Here is a 26,056-nt window from a genome sequence, read left to right as displayed (position 1 = left end):
CAGGACTTCGGGTGGTGAGGGCAGAGGTAGGGCCTCTCTAAGAAGGTGACCTTTGAGCAGAGAACTGAGTGACGTGAAGCAGTGTACAGAGTAAGTGCGGCAGAAAGGCGGTTCACTGTTCTAGGTAGCAAGTGCAAAGGTCCTGAGGCAGGATTGAGCTCTTAAGTTCTAGAGTAACAAGAAGGCCAGAGTGGTGAGAGCAGAAGGAGGGAGGAGAAGGATGGTCAGAGGGGAAGTCAGAATATTGCCAAGGCCCAAATCACGTAGGGCTTCCTAAGAGGTGGCGAGAAGTGTAGAATTTCTCCTCAGGGTGATGGCGACCATTGGCAATCTTGAACTAGAAGTGAATAAATCTGATTTGCCTTTCTTTTGAAGATTTATTTTGTTTATTTGAGAGACAGAGAGAGAGAGAGAGAGAGTAGGGGGAGGGGCAGAAGCAGAAGGTCTCAAGCAGACTTCCTGCTGATGGCGGAGGCCGATGCGGAGCTTGATCTCGTGACCTGAGATCATGACCTGAGCCGAAACCGAGAGTCAGACGCTTAACCGACTGAGCCACCCAGGAGTCCCAAATCTGATTTACCTTTTAAAAGTATCACAGCGACTTGACGGGATGAGCACTGGGTGTTATTCTGTATGTTGGCAAATTGAACACCAATAAAAAATAAATTTATTATTTAAAAAAAAATTTTAAATATAAAAAATAAAAGTATCACAGTGGATCCCTCAGTGGAGCAAAGAGTTAGCTCACACCATTACTGAAATAGATTCTAGTCTTCACTGAGGTCTCTGTCAGAATCCTGCGAAGGGAGGCAGGTCTGCTGGGGTAATAGCATCTGCTGCTAGCGGGGGCCCACCCCATGCCGGGTCCTGGGCTAGGGCAGTATGGCGCAAGATCACTCGAATTCCTATAACCCTGCGATGAGGGGATTCTTAGCACCACCCCAGAGAGGGCAAGCAGAGGCCCCAAGAGGTAAAGTGACTTGGCTAAGGTCTCTGGGCTCGCACATAGCAGTAGAGCCTGAGCCAAGGCCGGGCTGCCAGGGTGTCTCCCTGCACCACGAGATGCCTCCTCGCCTGTTCTCCTCGGGAGCACCCTGCCAGTCCAAGACCAGGGATGAGCAATGGGGCTCAGGCGGGGTGAGTCACCCAAGGTCACATTCCAGGATATGATGGAGCCGGGATTTAAAAGGGGTCGCCTGGAGGAGGTGCTGTGAGCTGTTGGGTGAGACCCAATCTCTGTGTGTGAGCAGGAAGCAGGCGGGGTGGGAAGGAAGGACAAAGTGGACTGCCTCAAAGGTGGGGGGGAGGATCCTCTCCCAAAGCCCGGGAGGCGGCTAGAGAAGACTCAGCTGACTCGAGACCTGTGGCACCTCTGGAACCCAGGGACGGGTGTGGAGGAGGCACGATCGTTGCCCCCGGGGGCAAACAGAGCCCTCACCTGCACTTGGTGCCAAGGGCTCTCTCAGCAGGTGTGCAGGGATGTGCGCTTCTGTTCACACAAGACAGCTGCTTGGGTGTTCCTTTCATCTCCTCCTGAATCCACCCACACCCAGGCTCTGGGTTCAAATCCTGATCCCACCGCCTACCAGCTGCTTGACTTCCTGCAAGTTACTTAACCTTTCCAGGTCTCGTCTGCCAACTGCGAGTGCGAAACCAGTGCCTCCCCGCACAGGGGCGGGGGAAGGATGACAAGAGGACTTGCCGGTGATGCCCGGGAAGCATCTGCTCAATGCCTGGCCCAGAGCAGACATTCTGTGCATATCACTGGCTCCCGTTACGTCGCCATTGACGCTGTCCTTCCGGCCCCTGCTTCCAGACCAAGGACCCTCAGAGGCCGGAGGCCCCTCGGTGGTGGCCGCTGGTCACCGTGCCCACGGCTGGGGCTCATTGTCCTGTCCTGATCTTGTCGACCCGAGGCCCAAACCAGCCTTCCCAGGCCTGCCCTGCCTTGCCACAAAATTTCTGTGAGCAGCATGGACTTTGCTTTCAAGCTCTATAGACCGTTGGCTTTGGATGCCCCCGGAGAGAACATCCTCTTCTCCCCAGCGAGTGTCTCCTCGGCTTTGGCCATGCTCGTCCTCGGGGTCCCAGCAGCCAGTAGGGCCCAGCTCCTGGAGGGTGAGATCCAGGAGGGCTTCCAGGATCTGCTGCTCAAGCCATCTGTGCTGGACCCACAGCTCCTCCTGGCCTCGGCTCAGGGCCAGCCGAGACCCGGCGGAGACCCAGAAATGCATCCACGAGTACGTAGAGGAGCAGACCCAGGGGAAGTGTGGAGCCCGGGCAGAGGAGCTCGGGACGGAAACCGCAGCAGTGCTCGTGAATCACATGCTCCTCAGAGGTAGGAGTATATACATCCAATGTGGAATCTCCTTTGCAGAATGGGGGCTCCAGCACACCTGAGCCATCCTCCTCACAGCTCCTGGGAAGCCTCCCCTGCTGACTTAGATCTAGGGGGCACTCCATAGGTGTCTGCCCACTGAATCCTTGATGCCTCTACTCGAATACCCCCTGTAATGGGGAACTCATCATCTGTCCCACTTTAATAGTACTTGTTGTGTTTTTTTCAAAGAAGGATCTTCACATTTTCAGTGTGCATAAGAACGTGCTGGGGTGTTTGTTTAAAATGCAAGTGTCTGACTCTGACTTAAGTCAGGGACCTATGACCCTGCATTTGAAGCAACTCGCCTCTCTTCCCCCCACGGGTGATTCTGCTTCAGGAGGGCTGCGATCTCCACTACAAGCAACCACTGGATTAAGAAACATGATTCCCTTCCTCTGGCAGGTCCCGGGAGGCATGGATTAGAGCCAGAGGAATCCCAAGGCAGGGAGATCCTTTATTTTCTCCAAAAAGAGCCAACAGGAGTGTATGCCTCATTCCTCCATCACACTTCTTCATTCAGCAGGTGAATTCAGAGCTGGTTATTTGTACAGCGTTTTGCAGGTCTTGAGGGCTCTTCCCACCCACAATCTCATTCGATCTTCTCACCTGGAGGAGGCAGACAAGGCTAAGATGAACATTCCTGTCTTACAGATAAGACAGATTTTTAAAAAAAAGAGGAAAAGTTCTTTTCCTGATCCAATAAGGCATCGCCCAAATACACATCTGTGCATGTTTATCATCTGTTATAAGTGTGTTTGCACACGCACCCACACACCCAGTATCAGGTCCCTAAGTACATGTCAGGCACGCTGCCTATTTCATTTGTGTTGAATTCTCCTCGCAACCCGGCCAGATCAATGCTATGTCCACTTGAGACATGAGAACACTGAGGAAGCTGGGAAGTTAGGTCATCTACGTCTCAATGCCAGGCAGGCCTAGTCTTCGGAGCCACACCTACATTCTCAGCAGCTTGTACCACGGTGATGGCCTCTTCTTAAAAATTAACCCCCTCCCCACCCACCGCCAAGAAAGGTCCAGGAGACCAGAGAGAGCAACCGTGTACCAGCGGTAGGATCACACTACCATAACACTGTTGTGCTGTCGTAATAATATTTATCTCCATTTTACAGGCAAGGGGACAGACGCTCAGAGCCACCAAGGGCTCAGCACCCCCAGGGTCACACAGGCAGAGAAGACAGCCCTGAAGCTGGGCTTGGTGTCCAGAGTGTGGACTCCCATCCCCAAGGGCTGCCAGAAGGTGACCCCCAAGCCCATTCTCGGTTCTTTCCTCGAGAGTGACATTGGGGTTCGTCTACCCCTCAGCCGGGTACGTGCAACCCTGTGACCCACATGCCACTAGCCCAAAGGATTTCTTTGGGGATGAGCACAGAGCCGTGCAGGGCCCACGATGAAGCAGAAGACCCACCACCACTTCCTCCGTGATCCTGAGCTGCAATGCTCCTTGCTGAGATGGACCAACCGGGGCAAGGTGGGTCAGCCCTGCTGCTTCAAACACTGATGAGTGAGACGGTTTGCCCAGGGCAAGGTAGACTGGCCCAGCAGCAGAGTCCCGGGAAGTCGGCCCCTTGCCTTCTCCGCCAGGCACCCCGCAGTGGCCCTCAGGCCCCCTCAGCGCATCATCACTCCCCCAGCGCAGTCATCCCCTAGGACACTGCTATTCCCAAGACACTGTCCACCACACCCAAGGCATTGTCACCCCTCCCCCCGCCCAAGGCTTTGTCACCCTTCCACAGCCTCCCTGAAAGTATCTGGATGGGGCCAAAAGGGAGCACTGGACCAGGAGTCTGGAGGCCGGTTTCTGGTCCTAGCTCTGCTGCAGACCAGGGTGGCACATTGATTGGCCAAAGCTCCAGACCCTAAAACTAGGGGAGGCCGAGGGAGCCCAGGACAGAGGATAGTGTGCATTTTAGAAAGCCCTCTGGAGGCTGCCCCTCGGAGAGGCAGGTTTGAAGCCTGAGTTCCTGGGGCGGGTTAGAGGCGGTGGAGGCGTCTGTGAAAGCCGCGGGCCTTTCTGGGATCTCAACGGCAAACCAATTTTGGTCTCCCCAGAGAACTCGATTTCCATTTCCCCAAAGGTTCCTTCCCAGCACCTACGGAAAGGAGGTGCCCCTCCCAGGCGTGCCCATGGGCAGAGGCCTGTGTGCGGGGGCAGCCTGCACTGAGCACGTCTAAGGTAGGCTGCAAATCAGGTTTCAGGGGATCCCCTCAATGTCTCTGGGCAACTTCTGGAAGATGGCCACTGCCTCCTTAAAGCTGGCAGCTGCTGCTTCTAACACTGCAAGCTGCTGTTTGCCTGTGCATTCAATCCTCGTTAGGCACACGAACACTCTGAGACCCTGGGGGTCCCCTGGGGATCCAGGCAGCATTTCTGTCCCCAGGGCACGGACGAGGAAAGGGGAGCCAAGAGATTTGCACACAGTCAGGGCTGGAGGTGCAGAGGAAGCCTCCTGGGGAGGACGCTCCTGGTCTGAAGGAACTGAAGGGGAACATGGGCACAGCCCAGAGAGCAGAGGCTGGAGCCTCTGAGAAAGGGAAGTCCCCTGCTATGGGTGGAGCTGGGGCCCTAGGAGAACCTGTAAAGCCACCCTGAGGACCTGGGACTCTATCTGGAGGCCAAATGAGAACGCACAGGGATTGTAAGCATGGAGAGCAGCATGATGATTTTTGCGTTCTCGAAAGATCTAGAAAGATCTGTGGAGGGTGGAGTGGAGGGACATGGATCAGAGAGAACAGAGGAAAGGCTCAGAGCCGCGCACTCAGGGAGAGAATCGCAGAAGGAGGAAGCAGAGGGCTGAGGGCAAATCAGGGTGGGTGGGGGGAGCTCATTGCCTGAAGCGCCATCAGCTTCCTCTCCCATGGCGGTCTCATCGGACATTCACTGGGCACCATGCCATGCCAGGTGTCATGCCAACACCTGGCAGCAAACTGACGAGGTAGGTGCTGTGCCCCTATTTTATAGATGAGGAATCTGAAGCTAGTCACCCGGTCACCACTGCTAGTTAGCATCACCCTGCTAGTTAGCATCAAGCCAGGGTTTGAGGCCAAAGGCCTGCATTCTTTCTCAAACAGCACTGGGTCCCTGTGGCTTCCATATCACACACGTTCCAGAAAGGGGCAGTGGAGGGTGAGGGAAAGAATGTGGGGTTTGAGGTCAAACAGACTCTAGTCTGAGCCCTTACTTTGTCCCATCCTAGCTGTGTGACCTTAGGCAAGCCACAACACCTCTCTGAACCTCTGAACCTCCACGGCCTCATCAGATCACTGGGGACCCTGAGCAGTATTTGGGAGGGGAAGCAACTTTCTAAGATCACATCCTGGGGTGAGGAGCCAGGTGCAGTCAGGTGGGGTGGGGTGTAGAGCCAGAGTCCTCCAACTTCAGGTCAAGTGATCTCTCACAGGCAGTGACTATGGAGGGATACGAGCCAGAGCGAGGGATTACTATGTCCCGGGTGTAGACTGAGTTTGGGGATGGAGCAGTAAACGGAGCAAAATCAGAGTCTAGTGTGTGGCTGGAGGGCACACAGCACGTAGACCACCTGCATCTGTAGCATGTGAGTGACAATAAGTCTCACAGTCTAAGGGGTGGACAAAAGGATAGGTGACCTGGCAGGTGGAGGGATGGTTATGGGTGGGGCTAAGTAAGAGAAGAGAGAAAAAATGGTATAAAAATAAGGGCCCAGGGATCCCGAGGTAGCTCAGCAGTTTAGTGCCTGCCTTCGGCCCAGGGTGTGATCCTGGGGTCCCGGGATCGAGTCCCACGTGGGGCTCCCTCCATGGAGCCTTCTTCTCTCTCTGCCGGTGTCTCTACCTCTCTCTCTGTGTCTCTCATGAAGAAATAAATAAAATCTTAAAAACAAAAGGGGGGGGCCTGATCAATCCCTCCCATGGGGTCAGTCGATGATTCCAGAATTTTCCTTGCAGGTCATTCACAAGGCTGAGGTGACTCTGAATGGACAGGGCTCAAAGGCCATTGCCGCCATCAGCCTCCCGGTCACTCCCAGGCCTCACCCCAACCTGGACCCCGCACCCCCTCCTGGCACTAAGTTTAATCGACCCTTCCTGATGAGGACTTTTCACCTGGACACAGGAAGCATGCTTTTTCTGGAGAAGATGGTAAAGCCACTGGGATCATGCTCCCCAGAGGCACTGGACGGTCCCGGGAGAACAGAGCTGGGGACCACCCTAGAGTCCCTGCTCTGGAGACTGAGTCACGGTCAAAGTCTCTGCGTGGCCTCGGAGACATCACCAGGCTACTGGGGCTTCTCTGCCTCTTTGTCTGAAGGGAAATGGGAGGCATTCTTGAAGCTGGCTGAGGGCAGGGATCCTCGTACAAGCTTCACGCAGCCACGAAAGTCACCCCCTGCTCAAGTGCCAGGAGCTTCTGTTGAGGTATCAGGTTCAATGAGACATTGTGCACACCCTATTCTTCTGCGTGGTTTCATGGGAACCTGAGAACCTGGGGTGAGGGTAGGAAGGGGGCATCAAGCTGTGGCATGGAGCAAACACCTATGTACCAGTCGTTCTCTATATTTTATCTCATTTTAAAACTAATTCCCACAACCTAACAGGATAAGTGCTGGTTGAACCATATCACATTGATTATATTTGACCTTTTTTAAAAAAAAAAAAAACCTACTAAGAAGGGCAACTTCGCATGGTTCCACTTAATATTATTTCTCTCTTTTCATAGCTGGGGCTCAGAGTTTACACAATGCACCGTGCTTGGGCAGCTCAAAAGTAGCAGAGCTGGGATCTGGAGTGTTCTACTTCAAAGCCTACACTCTTCCCATTCTCTTCCGTTTGGCGAGATTGGTGATTCTCAGGCTTGTTCCTGGGCGCAAATCCTGAGCATCTTGTTAAAAAGTAGACTTTGAGTCAGCAGGTCTGGGATCTGGGCTTCCTAACAAGGTCCTGGCGTTGTGAGGCTGCTGCTGGTCAGGTGAGCACACTGTGGTAGCAGGTGCCTGATGCTCTCATCCCCCTGATGCAATGAGGGACTGGTATGGTCCTCAGGACAGAGGAGTGTCACAGGCCCCTCAGTGCATGTGTGGGCCTGAGTACAATTTTAGAAATACTTTTTTGAAGTCCACAGATAGAGCTTGCTCTAGGGTCACCAATTAATGCGCATATTGGGTGAAAATAAGTGTCCTGAATAAAGTCGTGTTGCCCGTTCTAATCATACCATAGGGTCTGTAACCATCTGTGGGTTATGGGCCATGCCAGTCCCTGTAGATGGGATGTTGACATCTTCTCAGAAGGGAGCCACACAGACACACAAATCCTGTCCCTGGCTCTCACTATGCTTATGCCCACCAGAAGCAGTAAGAGGGCAGCTGGCAGGTGCAAAGAGCTCCACTGAATTCAGGGCAGGGGCTGTGCTGTGTGATCCCATGTAAGCCTCATTTTGTATTTTGCATTTACAGCCAGGGATAAAATTGATTTTTCCTCTCTTCTCCAGTGAGCACCAAGGAGTCCATAAAATCAGCCTTCCCAGAGTGGGGAGCCCAGAACCCCTAAAAAGGAGAGGTGAACAGCCCCAAAGTACTGGAAAATAGGTATCTCGCTTATGTTTTGTTTCTTGAGGATTGGCGATGGGTGTTCCGAACTCAAATACTTGGGGGCCAGGTTGGGCAGTAGGCAGAGATTATGAGTTCAGGAGGCAGAAATCAGCTGAACTTGGTGTTGGGAAAGCACAGGGAGTGGCGAGATCTGTGGTACACTGAAAAGCAGGGTCTCGGCTAAGCATGGCACACAAGGTGGCCTGTCTGTGACAGTGGCTTCTTAGAGGGCATAGAATTTACATTTTGACCAGGGCACTTGGGTGGCTCAGTCGCTTAAGTGTCCGACTCTTGGTCTCAGCTCATGTCATGATCTCAGGGTCATGAGATGGAGCCCCAAGTCGGGTTCCGTGCTCAGTGGGGAATCTGCTTGAAGATTCTCCCCTTCTTCCCCTTCCCAACTCTCTCTCTCTCTCTCTTTCAAATAAATAAATCTTTTTTAAAAAAAAATTTTACACTTTGACCTAAGAATGTAGGCAGACCTAGTAGTTCTGTTTCACCCAGGCCTCTTCTAAGTGGTGGGCCTGCCTTCCCTAGGGGGTTGTCCTCACCTGGCTGCTGGAAAACCACCCACCAATGCCTCCACCTTCCAGCCGACAGGAAGGAGGTGAGGAAAAATGGAAGGCACCCTCTTCCTTTAAGTGTACAACCCGTGAGTACCACCCCTCTCTTCAGCTCATCTCCTATTGGCCAGACCCCAGACACATGGTACCCCTAGCTGCAAGAGAGGCAGAGAACATTGCTTCCATCTTGGGTGACAATGTGCCCGGCCAGAAATTGAGGATTCTCAGAAGAAGGGATGATAGACTACTGGGCGCCCCCCACAGCCTCTGCCTAAGTTCCTACCAGCCTCGGTTGCATATTGCCTTGCAGAAAGGTGTCCCAGGGCTGCTGGCTTTTCAAATTTCAAAAGAAACTAAAAAGCTAGGTTTTTAGGTGAAAATGTTTCCCCTTTTGAATGTTGACAACCAGTTCAATTTTTAAAAATACCCAGCAGGCCGACGGCGCATAGGGTAAATGAAACATGCAGCTGGGCGGAGTGGAAGGCCAGCTACAGGATCCCCAAGGCTGACCCTAGGACAAGGTACCGGCTGCCGGAGTTTTGGTGAAAGCCCAGCCCTGGGGTATGACCTGCACTGAGGTCTCCAGGCCACCACGAGACGGTCCCCAGAGAGAGAAGGTGTCAGCTACAAAGTAGCTTCGATCACAGGACTGGGGGTCAGAAATGTTTGAGCAGATTTTACAAAAGATATTCAAGACTCGTCTTTTAGACTGTTTCTGCCAATAGAGCCAATTTGTGCAAGAATCACTATTATAACAAGCTAATCAGTGATTTTGTTGAATGGAGACAAAAAACAGTAAGTGGCTTGGAAAATATAGAAACATTTGTGAATTATCTATGTCTTCCCTTATTTCCCATCCAGACATGAACAATCAGAATTAAATTCAGTCACCTTTGGTATTTTGCTGATTTCCAGTCACACGAAACTGCAGCTGTGTACGGGATTTTCAATCCTATTATTTTGAAGGTATCATTTTTCCATTTTATTCAGCAGTTTGTTTTGGCGTGCCTGAGAGCTGGTCAGGCTCCAGATACGTATGGAAGCTGGGAACCGCTTGCACTTTGCCCTTGGTAGGCCTTGCTAGGAGGTAACCAGGGTCTCCTGCCTGTCCCCTCTGGGCGGGATACAGTAATAGACGTGTGACATCAGGAAGAAGGTGTGGGCAGAGCCGCGACTCCTCAGGCCAGACGGAGCCCGAGGCCTAGAGCCAGGAGGGGTTCCAGGGTGGAGAAGGACCCTCCCAGCTGAACGGTCACCCATCCTTCATTCCACAAGCATCTGTAGCCTCAGCCTGCCAAGCGCTGGGCGTACACTCATATGGTCAGAGGCAGGAACCCACCCTGCAGGACACCCTGCAGGAAACATGGGATCTTTGACCCCAGAAGTCCCAGGGAGGCAAGACCCTGGCATCAGCACCCCTGCTCAGGTGGCTGCGGGGAAGGGCCAGAGCTCCTTGGGCAGAGATCCTGGGCACACGATGAGGCGTGTTGTGGGTGGGGCTGCTTTCCTGGTTTAGGAGGAAGGAAATCATCAGGGCAACCAGGACGGGGTGTTGGGAGGGATGACCAGAGTCTGGGGCAACCCACCCTGACCCCAACTCCCCATCTCCCACCACTGGAGGCAGTGCAGCCTTCCAGGGAGAGAGGGACGGAGAAGGAAACTCAGCATCTGACCAACAGCTCTGCCCAAACACCTGTGTCAGGAGGACGGGGTTAGACTACACTCAGGTATCAGCAGTCCCCAAGGAGAGGGGGGCACTGGAGACCCACCATGAGGGCGTCTCTCTACACCTTCTTAAGGACCCACGTGGGCCTGGGCCAGGGTGGCTCCATGGTTAGGAGCTGGACTCCCAATCCCCCAATCCATACTTGGCCTTTGTGGCAAATTAGGAACTTCCATCCCTCAGCCCACTATAAACTGGAGGTTCTCTCACCTGGGAGTCGGGGGACGCTGGCACCCCCCACCACGTGGGGAGCACCGAGCACAGTCCACAGGCCAGGGAAGAGCCTTGGAAGTGCTTTCTGCTATCACCACCCGGACCGAGTGGAATGATGGCCCCTGGAAAGGTATGTCCGCATCCCAACAACCAGACCCGGCCACCATCACCTCTGTGGAAATGGGGTCTTCGTAGATGTCACCAGGTGAGATGTCACCCTGAGCCCAACGACAAGTCCTTCTAAGAGTCAGGAGGAGACACAGACCCAGAGGAAGGCCGTGTGGAGATGGAGGCAGAGAAGGGAGGTCGGCCGTGTGGGAGGCTGACAGCCAGCAGAAGCCGGGGGACAAGCAGGAATTGTCCCCTAGTGCTTTCGGAGGGAGCGTGGCCCCCGCTGACACCTGTGCCTGAGACTTCTGGACTATAGAATTGTGAGTCAAGACAGTTCTTTTGGTTTAAGCCTGCCAGCTTGTGGTCCTCTGCTCCGGCAGCCCTAGGAGAGCAGTACACGAGCGGTGCTGGAAGTCAGAGTTGGCAATGCACTTGGCGTGGCAAATGGGTGCTGGGTGATGCCCACACGGGGCTCCAGACGCAGCAGGGGTGACTCGCATCCCCACCTCTGGAGTCAACAATGCTGTGTCCCTTGAGCTCCCCAGATGGGTGAGATCTGTTCTGGGCCCCATTCTTTGGGGCTGGTGGAGAGTCCCCTTCAGCCACCTGGGCCTCTTCCCCAGGCCCTGCCGGGCTCTCAGTGGTGCTCTCCCCTCAGAGGCCCTGCTAGGTTGCTCCTCGTCCAGGCCTCCAGGGGCCCGGGAGATCCCAGGTCATAGCTCCCACCTCTGGATCATTTCCACCCAACCCTGAGCAGCACCTTCCAAGGCTTTGACAGCCCCTGGCCTCTGCAAGGGAGTGAAGTGCTGGTGTCCTGTTCAATGCACCCACTTCTCCTTTTCAGGTTTAAGGAAGCTGATCTGGCCAAGCCCTGTGCCCTACCTTCACCCCAGCGATGATGTGACCCAAGGCCTCAGCGTGAGCTCAGACGTCCACCATACCAAGGCCAGGAGGGGCTCTCTGGCTGCCTAGCCACATGGCTCTTGGTCCTGGGCTACAAAATTCCTGCAACAAGGAAGCTCGCTGAAGCTGATCGGCCTTCTGGGACAAGCACGCGTGCCAGTAGCACGGGCCGTGTTGGGGTAGGTCATCCTGCCGCCCACAGGGCAGCTTAACACAAACCCTGCTCCCGAGGAGCTCACCGGGGTTGCTGTGCACACCGGGGCAGAATGTGAGTAACCTCAGCTATGACGGAGGATGAATTGAGGACAGATTTAGCCTGACGAGGACGATGGGGAGGCAGGGTGGCCCTGTCTGAAGGCGCTAGGTGGCATCCTGGTGCCAGCCAGTAGCTGTTGTATGGTGAGCAAGTACAACTGTAAATGGAGACCAGAGTGACACTGGTCTCATACCTTCATTCAGTCCTCATCACCACCCTGACAGTGGGGAACATTTGGGGACACAGAGGAGGCTTCAGTAACTTCCAGCTCCAAGCTCTCAAAGGGAAGCAATGTCTGCTCCAAAGCCCTCAGTGCCCTCCACACCTGTCCTGAGCCCAGATCCCCCTTCTCAGGCATTTTAGTCTTAGTGTCCACCTGTCATGCCTACAGCAGAAGGGACCATGTCTGAGCCACTTGTCTCCAAGGCTGGGGGGCAATGGGGACCCTGACCGGCTGGCATCCCAGCAGACCCGGCTGTTCCCCCAGGAGGAGCAGAGGAGAGAGAGAGAGATTGAGGTCAAGGGGAGAAGCATTAACGCAGAGCGCCCTCTGTCTGACACGTCTACACATGTGCCCACGTAGAGGGCAGGCTGGGGGCGAGCGGGAAGGCCGAACCCCAGAGGTGGAGGCAGAGAAAGGCAGAGAGAGACAGGAGACAAAATTTCACAGACTCCCAAAGCAGAGCAGAAGAAATTGTTTCCAGAGGCACTTCGGAGCTGGCCCCCCTGGCCCCTACACGCCCCGTCACTTAGCAGGTCTAGAGGTCCCCTTGCAGCTGCCAGGATTGGAAGGAGGGGGGTGGCAGGGGCGGTCGGGGGCCTGCTGGAGAAAATCTCCCAAAACCAGGCTTGGCATCCAGGCCTCTGATTGCCCTGAGCCTGGGGGAGGGGTGGCAGAGAAAAGTGGTCCAATATGGTTGGTGCACATGCGTACCCCAGATGCCCATCTGCTTGTTAGGGGAGGCCGAGTGGGTAACCCGAGAGCCCCAAAGGCGTGGCCCTTAAAACCAGGCCCTCCCTAAGTGGAGGGTGTGGGGGGGGCTCCGTCTGCTGGATCTGGGGTTGGCAACACTAAAACACAAAAAACTCACGTGCAGCTCTAGAGGAAAAGCAGTGCGAGGTAAGGAGATCCAGCTGAATTCTTCCCTTTTTTTTTTTTTATTATAGTGAGAATACTTAACATGAGATCTACCTTTTTAGCCAATTAAGTGTACATGCAGTACCATTAGCTATAGGCACAAGATCGTACAGCGGGGCTCTGGGACTTTTTCATCTTACCTAACTACGACTTCTATCCATTAAATAGCAGCTCCCCACGCCCCCTCCCCTCAGCCCCTGGCAACTACCATTCCACTCAGTGCTTCTAGGAGTTTGGCTATCTTCAATACCTCGTGTGAGTGGAATTAGAATTCGCCCTCCTGTGCCTGGTTTATTTCACTCGGCGTAATGCCCTCCACGTTCATCCATGTGGTCACATATTATAGATTTTCCCTCTTTTTTAAGGCTGAATAATACTCCATTGTATGTATGTGGTTTAAAAAAAAAAAAGGAAGCCTACAGAAGGAGAGAAAATATTTGCAAGACATTCATCTATCTGATAAGGGGTTAATATCCAAATATGTAAGGTGCTCCTACAACTCAACAGCAAAACAAAAAATGCAAATAATCCATATTAAAGACCGGATAAAGGACTTGAATAGACATTCAAGTCCTACAAATGGCCAATAGGCACATGAGGAGATCCTCAGTGTCGCTAATCATCAGAGAAATGTAAATCAAAACCACAGTAAGATAGTCACCCCACACTTGTAAGGTGGCCATTATCAAAAGGCAAAAAAATTGAAAATAGAGCTACTCTATGATTCAGCAATCCTCTTTCTGGGTATATATCCAAAAGAACTGAAGTCAGGATCTTGAAGAGATGTCTGCACTCTCATGTGCACTGTGGGATTATTCACAACAGCCAAGACATGAAAACCATCTAACTGTCCCCTGGTGCATGAGCAAATAACAAAATTTTCTCATTCTTTTCCTCTTTTATTGTTCAGCACCTAATATTAGAGCATTTATCCCCAAGCTTTTCAAGTACAAAGCTTCCCCCATGGAGATCAGGCCAGGGGATGATGGGGCAGAGGGGGTCAGCAGGTGGCATGCACTGACCCCTAACCCTTCCCAAGCTGTGGGTTCTGCTCCCTGTTCTTGAAGCAAGGTTTCAATTGACACTGCTAAAAATATTTAAAGTGTAAACAATTCTTAATGACCATGTTATATAACTTATTATTTCCCCCAGGGAGGGAAAAGTCGTTGGCAATGTCCCAAGTCTTCACAGCCAGAGTAGGGAAGAGGCTGATCTGGGGAGCTTGGGCCTCTGGGTCAGGCAGGCCTGGCTACTCTCCTAAATTCTGACCTTTTTAGCTGTATAACCTTGGACACGTTGCAGAACTGGCTTCCCACATCATGGGGATAACGCAATGCCTTTACCCTGGGATTGCTGACAGGGTAAAACGAGTTCCAACCCCAAAACACTAAGGAGCCTGTGGGCCTGGGATACTCGGGAGCTCCCATTCTCTGGGCTGGGGACCCCGGAGACACTACTACTAGTTCTCAGCTTGAGCATGGACACCTCACCGTCTCTCACTCCCCACACCTCATCTGCTCAGCAACAACACTGGTCTAACATGGTGGTTCTCCTCCTTGCTGCACAAGAAAATCACCTGGGAAGTTTTGAAAGGTGTGGAACTCCCCACCAACCCAGGCCTTGCTCCCACAGTTTCTGGCATCACTGGTCTGAAACAGGGCTGGGTATCAGTGCTTTCCGAAAGCTCCCTTAGTGATTCTCACGGGCAAGCCGAGTCGAGAACCACTGCTCTAGCTGATTTGTGCTTACATTTCATGGCTGGACTCAGCTTTATTCCAAAAATATTTGATAAAGCACCTAGTGGGCTTCAAGCACTGTGTTTAGGTGTCTGATCCAGGGATGTTCTCCTTCATCTCACTGTCTGAGAGATGCCCGATGTGCCTGAAGCTGGGAGTTGTGAAGTAAGGTGCATTTCTGTCTCTGATATTAACCTGCTTCCATCTTGCCAACTTTTCAAATAAACTGACTTTGTGAATAACCACCCTATCGCTCAAGTTCATAGTCCTAAGATCTATAGAGGTTAAACACAAGGGGAAAAATTATCTGTGAACAACTCTAACTCACGCTTACGTTAACATGGGTCATGTCTATCCCACCTGATGTTTGCTTCCAATTTAATAATTGTAAAGGAGGCTGGAGGAACCAATAATTTTCAGGCATATAAATATGGAGGGAAAAAAAAGGAGGAGGAGATGGAGAGAGAAGAAGGAAAGGCCCCTGTTCAGACGACAGCAACATGATGACAAAATAGTAGGGAACAAGCCAAGAAGCATGTTAATGCTAGATGGGAGAAAATCTTCAATGCTGCTATGAACATAAAGAAGAGTCAAACAAAAGGAAAGACACATCACACAGCCTTGGGCAGGAAGGCCTGCATCATAAAAATGTCAGTTCTTCCCAAGTTAATATATAAATTTAATGGGAACTCAATAAAAACACCAACAGGATCTGGTCACTAAACAAGACGATTCTAAAATTCATATGAAAAAATAAACCAGCAAGAATAGTCAAATTCTCAAAAAATAGAGAGTACTGGGGGAGGACTAGCCCTACCAGAAAGCAAAATATCTTTTAAAACTCCAAAGTATAAATTATAAAATAATAATTTAATAATTATAAAACATATAATGAAAACCATATGGTGCATTTATAGGCAGACTCATCATTGGAACAAAATAGAAAATCTATAATAATCCAACATACATAATAGAATTTAAATCATGATAAAGAAGGCTTTTCAGATCGGTAAAGAAAAGGTGGATTATTCATTGAATAGAGCTGAGTGTTAAGTTGTCATTTGGAAATGAAAAGATCCATAACTCTTACAGTAATCATTGAATCTATTCACAAATATTCCAGTTCTTCTCTTCTTCTGGCCATGTGATTTGCTCTGATTGATGGAATGTGAGCATAAATGTGTTTCTTTCAAGAGGAAGTCTCTAAGAGCCAAATTATGGTTCACCACATCTCTCTCTATTCTTGCCACAGTGACCAATGACGCTCTCTGTCTGCCTGGGTCCTAGAGCCCAGAGCTAACACAGAATGGATGCATAACATGAATGAGGAATGAGCATTGCAGCATCCATTAATCTTATTCTGGAGGCGCCTGGGTGGCTCAGTGGTTGAGCATCTGCCTTTGGCTCAGGTCATGATCCCAGGGTCCTGGATCAAGTCCCTCACCGAGCTCCCCACAGGGAGCCTGCTTCTCCCTCTGCCTATGTCTCTGCCTCTCTCTGTGTGTCTCTCTTGAAGAAAAAAAAAATCTTATTATGTTGCATTCATAACATACAGTGGGATAAATTTCATAGATATTTAAAATTTAAAGGTAAAAAATGAAACCCTTAAAGAGGTAGAAAAACATCATGAGAGAATTTAATACCTTAGAGATAAGAATGCCTTTCTAACTAAGATATAAGAGCCCAAAACCATTTTTTAGAAGATTATTAAGTTTAAATGCATACAAAGAAAAAACTGCTACATTACAAAAGCTGCCATAAGCAGAGTTAAAATACCAAGGGAAAACCTGGAGGAAAGACTTATAACTCATATCATGGAAATTTATACATTTGTAAATTATAAATATGTATGTGAAATTTATATAAATATATAAATTAACATTATAATGATTAAAACTATATATATATAAATTTCACATATATATAAAGAGTTCTTATAAATCAATAAGAAGGAGATCCCTGGGTGGCTCAGCAGTTTAGCACCTGCCTTTGGCCCAGGGCGCGATCCTGGGATCGAGTCTCACATCAGGCTCCTGGCATGGAGCCTGCTTCTCCCTCTGCCTGTGTCTCTGCCTCTCTCTATATATATATGTCTATCATGAATAAATAAATAAAATCTTTAATAAATAAATAAATAAATAAATAAAGACTAGTGACCCAATACAAAAATTAAACAAAAATATTAATCAATTACTCATAATGAAGCAAATTTACTTGCCTCTTAGATTTATGAAAATATTAGGCTAAGAAAATGCAAATTAAAACTACAAATGAGAAATTCTGTTTTACCTGTTAGATTGGCAAAGATGAGAGAAGCCAATGTCATATTGATAAGAATGTGGGAAATAGGGACCCTCGTATTTTCCTAGAGCAAATATAAATTGGAACAGTCTCCATGGAGAGATATCTGATAATCTCTCAAAATTATAAGTACACATACTTTTTATTCCAGCAATTCCATTTCTAGAAATTTATCCCATCAGTATGCTTACACAGGTGAGAATTGATAGGTATAACAAAGTTATTCATTGCAGTATTATCCAAAGTTGCAAAAAAAGAAAAAAGAAAGGAAACGGTTTAAATACCCATGGGTAAATGACAGTTTACATAAATGGCAGTTCATACATGTCACAGAATATGATGATGCAGGCAAAAAGAATGAGCAAACGTTTTGCCCTCTTTATGAGCCAAGATGGAAAAGATGGGCCAAACATGTCGTTAAGTACATGAAAAGAGCAGAAAAATGTGAATATCATGCTGTCACTCGCACGCGAATAAAATCTTTCTGAACAAAAATATTCAAGTTGCTTAAAGCATGTCAGCCTCTGGGAAGGGGACCTTAATGTCTAGAAGGGGTTTGGAGGAAGCTTTTGCCATTTACCTCTAATTCATTTTGAATTTTGAACCGTGTGAAAATTACCTATTCAAAACACCACTTTAAATATAGGGGTGAACAAAAAACTCTGACTGTGACTAGTTCTCTCGAATCTACCAGCACAGGACCACAATGAGGACCCACCAGACAATGAAATTAAGTGTTTATGTGTTTCTGAGCATTGGAAACAATTATGTAACCCTAGATGCTCTGAAATCTCATACCAAGAAGGTTCAAGGCAATTGACCATAATTTCCCGCTGCATTGAGTTTCGTATATTTCAGAATTGGAAGACATTTTTCAGAGAAGCTAAGACCAAAATTTCTTTAAAAGGTCAACTCTAATTTCATTTCAGTTGAGAGATTTTTTTTTTTTCCTAACAAGAGCCATCAAATTGCTCCAGAATGTCAATGTATTTTTCATCTCCTTATCTTGGACAGAGGTTCCCATGAAGATTGCACTCTGCTCTCTTCTTGGTAGAGAAGACCATGAAAAGCCTTTGCCCAAATGGAGAATTTTCTATCCACTTAAACCACTAATTTCAAGTGACAAATACCAACTTGAGATCACCTGGGGAAAACGATGATGCTATATCAGGCAGTTGTGTGTTTCGGTAAGGGCTGGGAACAAAATTGGGCCTCCCTCTCAGAGGTCCACCCTACCCTACTGTTGCTCATTCTAAAGACATCATGCATGGAATCAGCATAAGAAGGAACTTCCAAGTCAGGATGACTCAGATTTGATTGCACATTTCTTTGAGGGATTTATGCAGAATTTCTCACATTCCAAAACCATCAAGGGATTCCCATCCAAGCAGACAACGGAAGGTCAGGCACCGTGACCATGACAATAAAGATTTTGACAATGAACATCCCTGAAGCATCATTAGGACAGAAGAGCTAAGGATGATCTACAATGTAATGAGCCCCACCCAAGCCTCCCCTTCAGCTACCTAAAAAGGAGGGATAACTCACTCATACCTGTTTCCTGATAATGATCGACAGTGAATTTCCAGACAGCTGGATGAGGAAGCAGAGTCAGATAAATGTAAATTTTAAAAATCAAGAAATGTAACACTTGTACATCTGAGTTGGCAGTGTAAAACAAATATTTACTACATTTTTATCATTGTTATTATTATGTTAATATTTTCAGGAGATGCCAATCTTCTGGTCTTCCAACATGTTGATTCATATAACAATGCATGTCCACGAATGGGGCTCTCTCAGGCTCTGTGTCACCCTCCAGCCTGAACCGGCTTATTCAGAGCTGGTGTCTCTGCTGCTCCATTGTCAGCCCCTGCCTTCCACTAACTGTTTAGATCCTTTGGGTCAATGCTGCTCTTGTAACTTGCGCTTGTCTATGGGTCCATTATTACTACCAGATGTTGTCCCTTAGCTCCACCTTCTATTCCCATATCAGTTCCACTCACTCCCATATCTGGGTTTTAAAGATTTAATTAATTTATTTATTCATATTTATTTGTTTATTTTTATTTGAGAGAGCACAAGCAGGGGGAATAGCAGAAGGCGAGGAAAAGAGACCCCACGCAGACTCTGTGCTGAGCGTGGAGCCCTACACTGGCAGGGTTCGATCTCATGACTCTGAGATCATGACCAGAGCCAAAATCAAGAGTTGGACACACAACCAACTAGCCACCCAGGCGGTCCCCATATTCTGTTAGTTTTAAACCCCACAGGTGACCAAGATCGTCCAGAAGTGTTTTCTGATTTGCTTACGCTGAGTGCCAAAATCTCTGCTAAACTGATCATACAAGGTGTATTCAATCCATTCATTTTGAGCATATAAGAACAAAGTTCATTGAGAATTACTGACCTTGTATTTTGGAATAAGAACTACATTTGGTTAATTTAAGCAAAAATATACACATCGTGGGGATGCCAAGGTGGCTCAGTGGTTGAGTGGTTGAGTCTGCCTTTGGCTCAGGAAGTAATCCCAGGGTCCTGGAATTGAGTCTCCCATCAGGGTCCCTGTGGGGAGCCTACTTCTCCCTCTGCCTATGTCTCTGCCTTTCTCTGTATGTCTCTCATGAACAAATATATAAAAATCTAAATATGTATGTATATACATATCATGGATCCTATCCAAGGACTTCTCATGGTGCTTTAGTTGGCCCCCATCAGGGAAAGAATGAAACCCTTAGCCAGGACTGCCAGAGGACAGCCTCTGTTAGAGCTGATGTGTACCTTTTTTCTCCTACCTCTTGAGCCCTGTACTGCAGATTCTCTGCCCTTTGGTTTGGCCTTGTCATCCCTGCCCTTTTATATTAGGATGTCATCTTGATGGGAGCCCCTCTTACAAGTGCTCATCAAATACACATGGAAATGTTAAGCTTCCTTTCAGGTAGAATGTTACTGGAGGCTCCATTTCCTCTCATATATCTCTTAAAATCCTGGCTGACTGCTGCAATTCAACCACTCAACAAAAAAAAATTACATTGGGTACATTCTCCTTGCTTCTTTTTAAGCTCTGGGGATGGCTTTGCCTGTTTGCAGGCTTCTCTGACACACATCCGATCTGGTCTAGCTGTTCTCAAATTCTTCCTATCTTCTGAGCCATGGCTCAAAGGGTTTCCATGAGTGCCAAATGAGGTCACATAATTAAGTTGCCTCACCCGGTGCCTGGCATGTGGTGGACATAACAAACTAGAGCTAGTAGTATTATTGTCTCATGTTTGTGCCATTCCTTTAAGATCTAGCACAAGATAGTCACCTCAGCAAATACAGTTTAGTGATTTTTAAGGAAAGTTCCCCACCTTCTCATTACCATCTCCTTCTGTTCCCTCTAAAGGTGAGCAAAAATGTGAAATGACTTCCAAAAACCAACAACGTGACATGTTAATCCCACACAGTTATGGAAAACCACCTACCATTTTGATCCAATGCATTCATGTGCATGCAATGTTCATTTTTTAAACTCTTCCTTCATGCTAGATCTTGACAGCAAGTAGAGAGAACTTAACAGGAAGTGGAACAATAAATAAAAAATTGCCAACCCAAGGCAAAAACATCATGTGCCAATGGTAATCAGATTATCAGTGATGTTCTCTAACACTGTAAAGAGGCAGCCAGGCTCAGAAGTCCTCAGAGACTCAGAACCTTCTACCCAAGAAGCCACAGTCATGGACACCACCTGCAGAGCCCTCTGCTCAAGGCATCTGCTAGGGCTCAGCTCCTCCCTGCACTGGAGAGCACATTGCTAACTCTAGGACCTCCTCCTGCTCTTCCATCCTGGTTCCCTCACCACCATGGCACAGCCACGCCCAGGCTGAGGTTGGCCAACATCCAGACAGACAAGCCCATTCATGACCATCAAGAATCTATTTCTGAGTTCCAGCCATGCAGACCCTGGGCCACAGGGGTGGGGGGCTTGAGAGGCAGGCTGTGCATTGTTTTCAAGCTGCTTGCCCACCAAGGCTTGAGTAAACTTACTTGGCCACCCTCAAATTAAGATATTATAGGGGCACCTGGGTGGCTCAGTGGTTGAGCATCTGCCTTCAGCTCAGGTCGTGGTTCTGGGGTCCTGGGATCGAGTCCTGCATCAGGGAGCCTGCTTCTCCCTCTGCCTATGTCTCTGCCTCTCTTTGTGTGTCTCTTGTGAAAAAATAAATAAAATCCTTTAAAAGAAAAGAAATTATAAAGAAGCTCTGGAAATGTTATACCAAATTGCTTTGGAAATATATGACTTTAACTGAAAGAATAAAATGTTAAAATATTAGATCAAACCCTATGAAATTCTCATTTTTGTAGGTCAAAATCACTGAATATTGGCAATTTCCAATGATTCAATCCAATGGTGATGAGCTATATTCATTAGTATTCATCATATACCATATACTGTTCTCTGTGCTTGAACTCTTAGAGGGAGGGTTATTATCAGACAAGGAGAGTTCACATCCAATTTTGACAACCACTCCCTTGCATTTAGTTTTAATTCCTTTTCCGCTTTCACCTGGCAAACCTCCAAACCTGCTGATACCCAGTCACTTTACAGACAGGGTACTGATTCTGGGGATACCTAATGCCCCCCGAAGATGCTATCAATATTCAGAGATTTAGTTGTGTTTACCACGCTCCAAGATAGACTAGCTCAGCCATCCTGGAGATATTGCCATACAAGTGCTGAAATCAAATCAGAAGTTTCTAGTAGTCTACAAATAACAGAGGGAAGAAGCAAGTAAAATATTCCTCCTTTTAATTTTGGGAAATATCAAACACATAGAAAAAGTAAAAGAATAACACAATTTAGAACCATATACCTTTCTGCTAGATTTACTAGTTATTAACATTTTGCCACAGGCGATCTCTCTCTCTCTCTCATTCTCTCTCTGTATACACACACACATACACATACCCACACACACATATATACTTTACACACACGTGAGCAGAAATACACACAAACGAATGCATTAAAGAACATTCAGAGGTGGGTGCTCCATGTAACTCTAAACATCCACTCTCATGACTAACACCGTTCAGACCCCAGGAAAACGGAAACATGTCTCCAGGTCTCTTGCGTCATGTCATCAAAACAAAAGATAAGTGTGTCCAGATGTTGGGAAGGACTGTGGGTTGTGTCCCTGTGGATTCTGGAGACAGACTCTGTTTCTGAGTGTGAAGAAGAGTTGAGTGCTTGGGTGAGAGGGAAGAGAAATATATTGACTTGCCAATTCTTTCTCTTGGGTAGCAAGAATTCAACAGATACATGCATAATGATGTATCATTTTCTGGAAGTACCAACATCCATTTTCCTGCTTTGTTTGTGTGTTATAATTTGTGCCTCTGGAAGTACTCACAAATTAGCATAATGTCCCCGAAGAGTTGTTCTCATGATAGCTGAGGAATATTTTTCGATATTAAATAATTTAGATCAGTCCCAAATCTGAGTAAGATAGACCTAGACAAAACACACATGAAGCATGTGGTGGATTTTTCCACATTGCCAGTGATGCTAGAGTTGCAAATTATTTCATATTTATTAAAATATTTAATAAGATTTAACTAAATTTAAAATAAATTCTGCCTTAGTTGAATAATTCTTTTTTTTTTTTTATGATAGTCACAGAGAGAGAGAGAGGCAGAGACATAGGCAGAGGGAGAAGGAGGCTCCATGCACCAGGAGCCCGATGTGGGATTCGATCCCGGGTCTCCAGGATCGAGCCCTGGGCCAAAGGCAGGTGCCAAACCGCTGTGCCACCCAGGGATTCCCAAGTTGAATAATTCTTAATTAAAATTTTATATTTACTTATTTTAATTTGCATTTTGTCATTTGATAAAAGATAATTTAAAATATTTTAGAAGATAAAGTCTTTCAAAAATGAGCAACTTTTAATTTTCTTTTACATTTTTCATTTATGCTTTTAGGAAAGAACATTCACATTTTCTATACTTTGAATTAATTACATTTTATTGTTTAAAATACTTTAGCTCATTGCTGTCAATAAAGAAGATTCTGTAATAATCTTGATTATAGTAATATAATTAATGATTTTGCTAAAATGAAGGCATAAATAAAGAAATAAAAATATTTTTGAAACATGTAGCTATTTAAACATTCTGTGTTTATATATTATATTACACAACCAAACATTGACAGTTCGTCCTCAGAATATTCAGACACTCGTGATAATAATTCAATTCAGTTTTTTCTTAAATATTTTGCCAACTTAGTCACATAAAAATCACAGCTTTATAGGCTGCTTGTTTTGTCATTGTACAAATTATATTTTAAAAGGTACAATGGAACATATAACATTTAGTGATTTGTTCATTTGGTTTACAACCTTTAAACATCTAGTTTATATATGTGCAAATATATATTATAGGCATTTAGTATGTGGGCTTCTAATCCTACTCATAACCCAAAACCTCCAGATAAAGTCTCATTCTGGCTCCTGCAAATGTTAGGTCAGGACTACCCACAGATCTGGAGACATATACTTATCTCACTCATATAAGATATGAATGGGAAAACACACACATATTAACAAGCCAAAAATCAAATTATAACAGGGTTCTCCAGGACCTAGTAGAAAAATTTGGAAGGCAAAGGGATATAATAGTAAGTAAACTATTAATTTACTAAAATGCATTTATTAAAACAAATAGTCTTAACAAATGCCACAAGGAAAGTTGATGAAATTTTATATTCATTCTTCTCAATTTAAATTTTGGGAACATTTTAGAAAATTAAGAAAAGTACATCTAACTTAATCTCATGCTTGATGGTGAAAAATCACAGACATTGCCATTAAATTGGGGCAAGAAAAGGATGCCAGGGATTTTTTTTTTATTAGTTCACATTGTTCTTGAGTGTCCATCCAATATAATTGTGCATAAAGTAGATACAAGAGATATGATTTCTGGAGGAAGAGATGAAATCAGGTTATTTTTAGGCAATATTGAAATATCAAGAAAACCCAAGAGAATCATCTGAAAAGCTATTAAGAAATAATAGGAGTTCAATACTATGGCCAGATATGTGATAAATATGCCAAAGTCAATAGCTATTTTATATACCAGCAAGACCAGATGGGAAGACACAAAAAAGGAAAGAGGATTCCCTACATAACAACAATAAAAACCATAAAATCTCTAAGAATGACTCTAAAAAGGTAATGCAAGAATCTGTATGAAGAAGAATATGAAACTTTACCCAGACCTATAAAACAAGCCTTAAGGAAATTGAGAAACCATGTTCCGGAATGGGAAGACATGATGGGGAAAAAGATGTCAATTTGTCCCAAATTAAATCAAGATTTAATGTAATAATAGTCAAACTCACAGAAGTTTTTCATAACTTGACAGAAGTCTTGTAAAGTTATTCCTTTAAAAAGTTGGAATAGGTAACAGAATTTTTTGAAAGAAGGGTCAAACGCAGTCCTTAATGTCCAGTTATTAAAATGTATTATCAGCCTACACTAATTAAAAAGCACGGTACTGGTGTGCTCACAGATGCATGCAAATTCAAGCAAAAATCGACCTGCCTGTGGCTCTGAAGATCTTGCTCCTGCCCCTGCACCCCCAGTCCCCGGTTGCTGCTAACCTCCCTCATCCTCCTCAGGACCAATTCAGCAAAAGTGCCATCAACACACATCCCTGAGGTATTCCTTGGTTTGTAACTTTTTCTCTGATGATAAAATTCATATAGCTGAAAAATGCAAAAATATTAACCTTTATATGTTACATATATAGTGTTCTGTCCTTTTGGGGCCAAAGTCTGCATTATTTTTAGCCTTTTAATTTATAGCGTATTGCAATGCAAGGAAATCTGACAGGTCTATGCGGTCAAATCTATTGACCTCTTACAGTGTTAACTTCCTCCCTTATCTTTACGCTTAAAAGATTCTTCTCGATTTAATCTATGATAAATGTGACACTTTAAAGTCGGAGCGGGGAGATGACTTTTTCAATCTACACATTGTTTGGACGACGTGGTAACAATGCAGACAAAATTAATTCTGTTTCATCATTCTTTATATCAATATATTCCACAAGGAAAAACAACTTAAATATGTAAAAAATGAAAAACACTAAACTGTGTTAAAGAAAAAACAGGACAGATTTGTTTGTATTTATGATGTGTGCGTCTGTGTGTGTTCTCCTAGGTATGACCCTAAACCCAAAGCCCATAAAAGAAAAGATGATAAATTTGACAGATTTACTATGTGTAATTTGGATATTCAATGTGGCAAAAGGTACCATGAAGTCACAAGACAAGTGACAAACTAGAAAAGCAGTTTCAGGCTGTGTGTGTGTGTGTGTGTGTGTGTGTGCGTATAAAAGTTGGAATAGGTTGGAACATATATATATATATATATATATATATATATATATATATACACATATACACACATACATATACATACACACATAGATAGACATATATTCAGGCTACACATATATATGCCTCACTGTATATAATTTATAGTTACATAAGTATACATAATTACATAATTTGCATATAATCTACAAATTATTAATACATTATTTAATCTAATAATTTAAGCTTAATCATTATGCATTAATATATTACTAATTAATTATAAGAAACAGAGCAAAGGGATTATAGGGGAAAGGAGAGAAAATGAGTGGGAAAAATGAGAGAGGGTGACAAAACATGAGAGACTCCTAACTCTGGGAAACGAACAAGGGGAAGTGGAAGGGGAGGCGGGCAGGAGGATGGGGTGACTGGGTGATAGGCACTGAGGGGGGCACTTGACGGGATGAGCACTGGGTGTTACGCTGTATGTCGGCAAATCGAACTCCAATTCAAAAAATATACCAAAAAAAAAAAAAAAGAAACAGAGCAAAGTACAAAAAGAATATGGACAGCTCACAGAAGGAGAAATATGGGTGGTATTTAAACATGCAGGGTCATAAAGAGAGAAATCAATGAAATCTACAACGTGATACCATATTCCTCTATCTGACTGACAAAGATCTAATGGGATCGGCAATGTGCCGTGTGTCAAGAGTTTGGGAAAACAGGGACCAGCAGAAATTTGGGGAGGGCGCATAAACCGGCACAACCCTTATGGAAAGTAATTTTTATGA

General features: G+C 46.4%; 1 protein-coding gene across 1 annotated transcript; it reads left to right on the top strand.

Moving 5' to 3' along the window:
- The first annotated feature begins 1,062 nt into the window (after window positions 1-1,062).
- On the top strand, window positions 1,063-11,541 carry LOC129496330 (putative serpin A13). Its single transcript, XM_055304425.1, is given in 8 exon segments — window positions 1,063-1,137; window positions 1,917-2,191; window positions 2,193-2,338; window positions 3,704-3,778; window positions 3,781-3,869; window positions 6,323-6,514; window positions 8,497-8,566; window positions 11,414-11,541. Coding segments are annotated over 8 exon segments (1,050 nt in total).
- Window positions 11,542-26,056: the final 14,515 nt, after the last annotated feature.

The sequence above is a fragment of the Nyctereutes procyonoides genome, unplaced genomic scaffold (genome assembly GCF_905146905.1).
Source record: "Nyctereutes procyonoides isolate TBG_1078 unplaced genomic scaffold, NYPRO_anot_genome, whole genome shotgun sequence".
Classification (NCBI taxonomy): Eukaryota; Metazoa; Chordata; class Mammalia; order Carnivora; family Canidae; genus Nyctereutes; species Nyctereutes procyonoides.
This window is presented reverse-complemented; position numbering and strand designations above follow the sequence as displayed.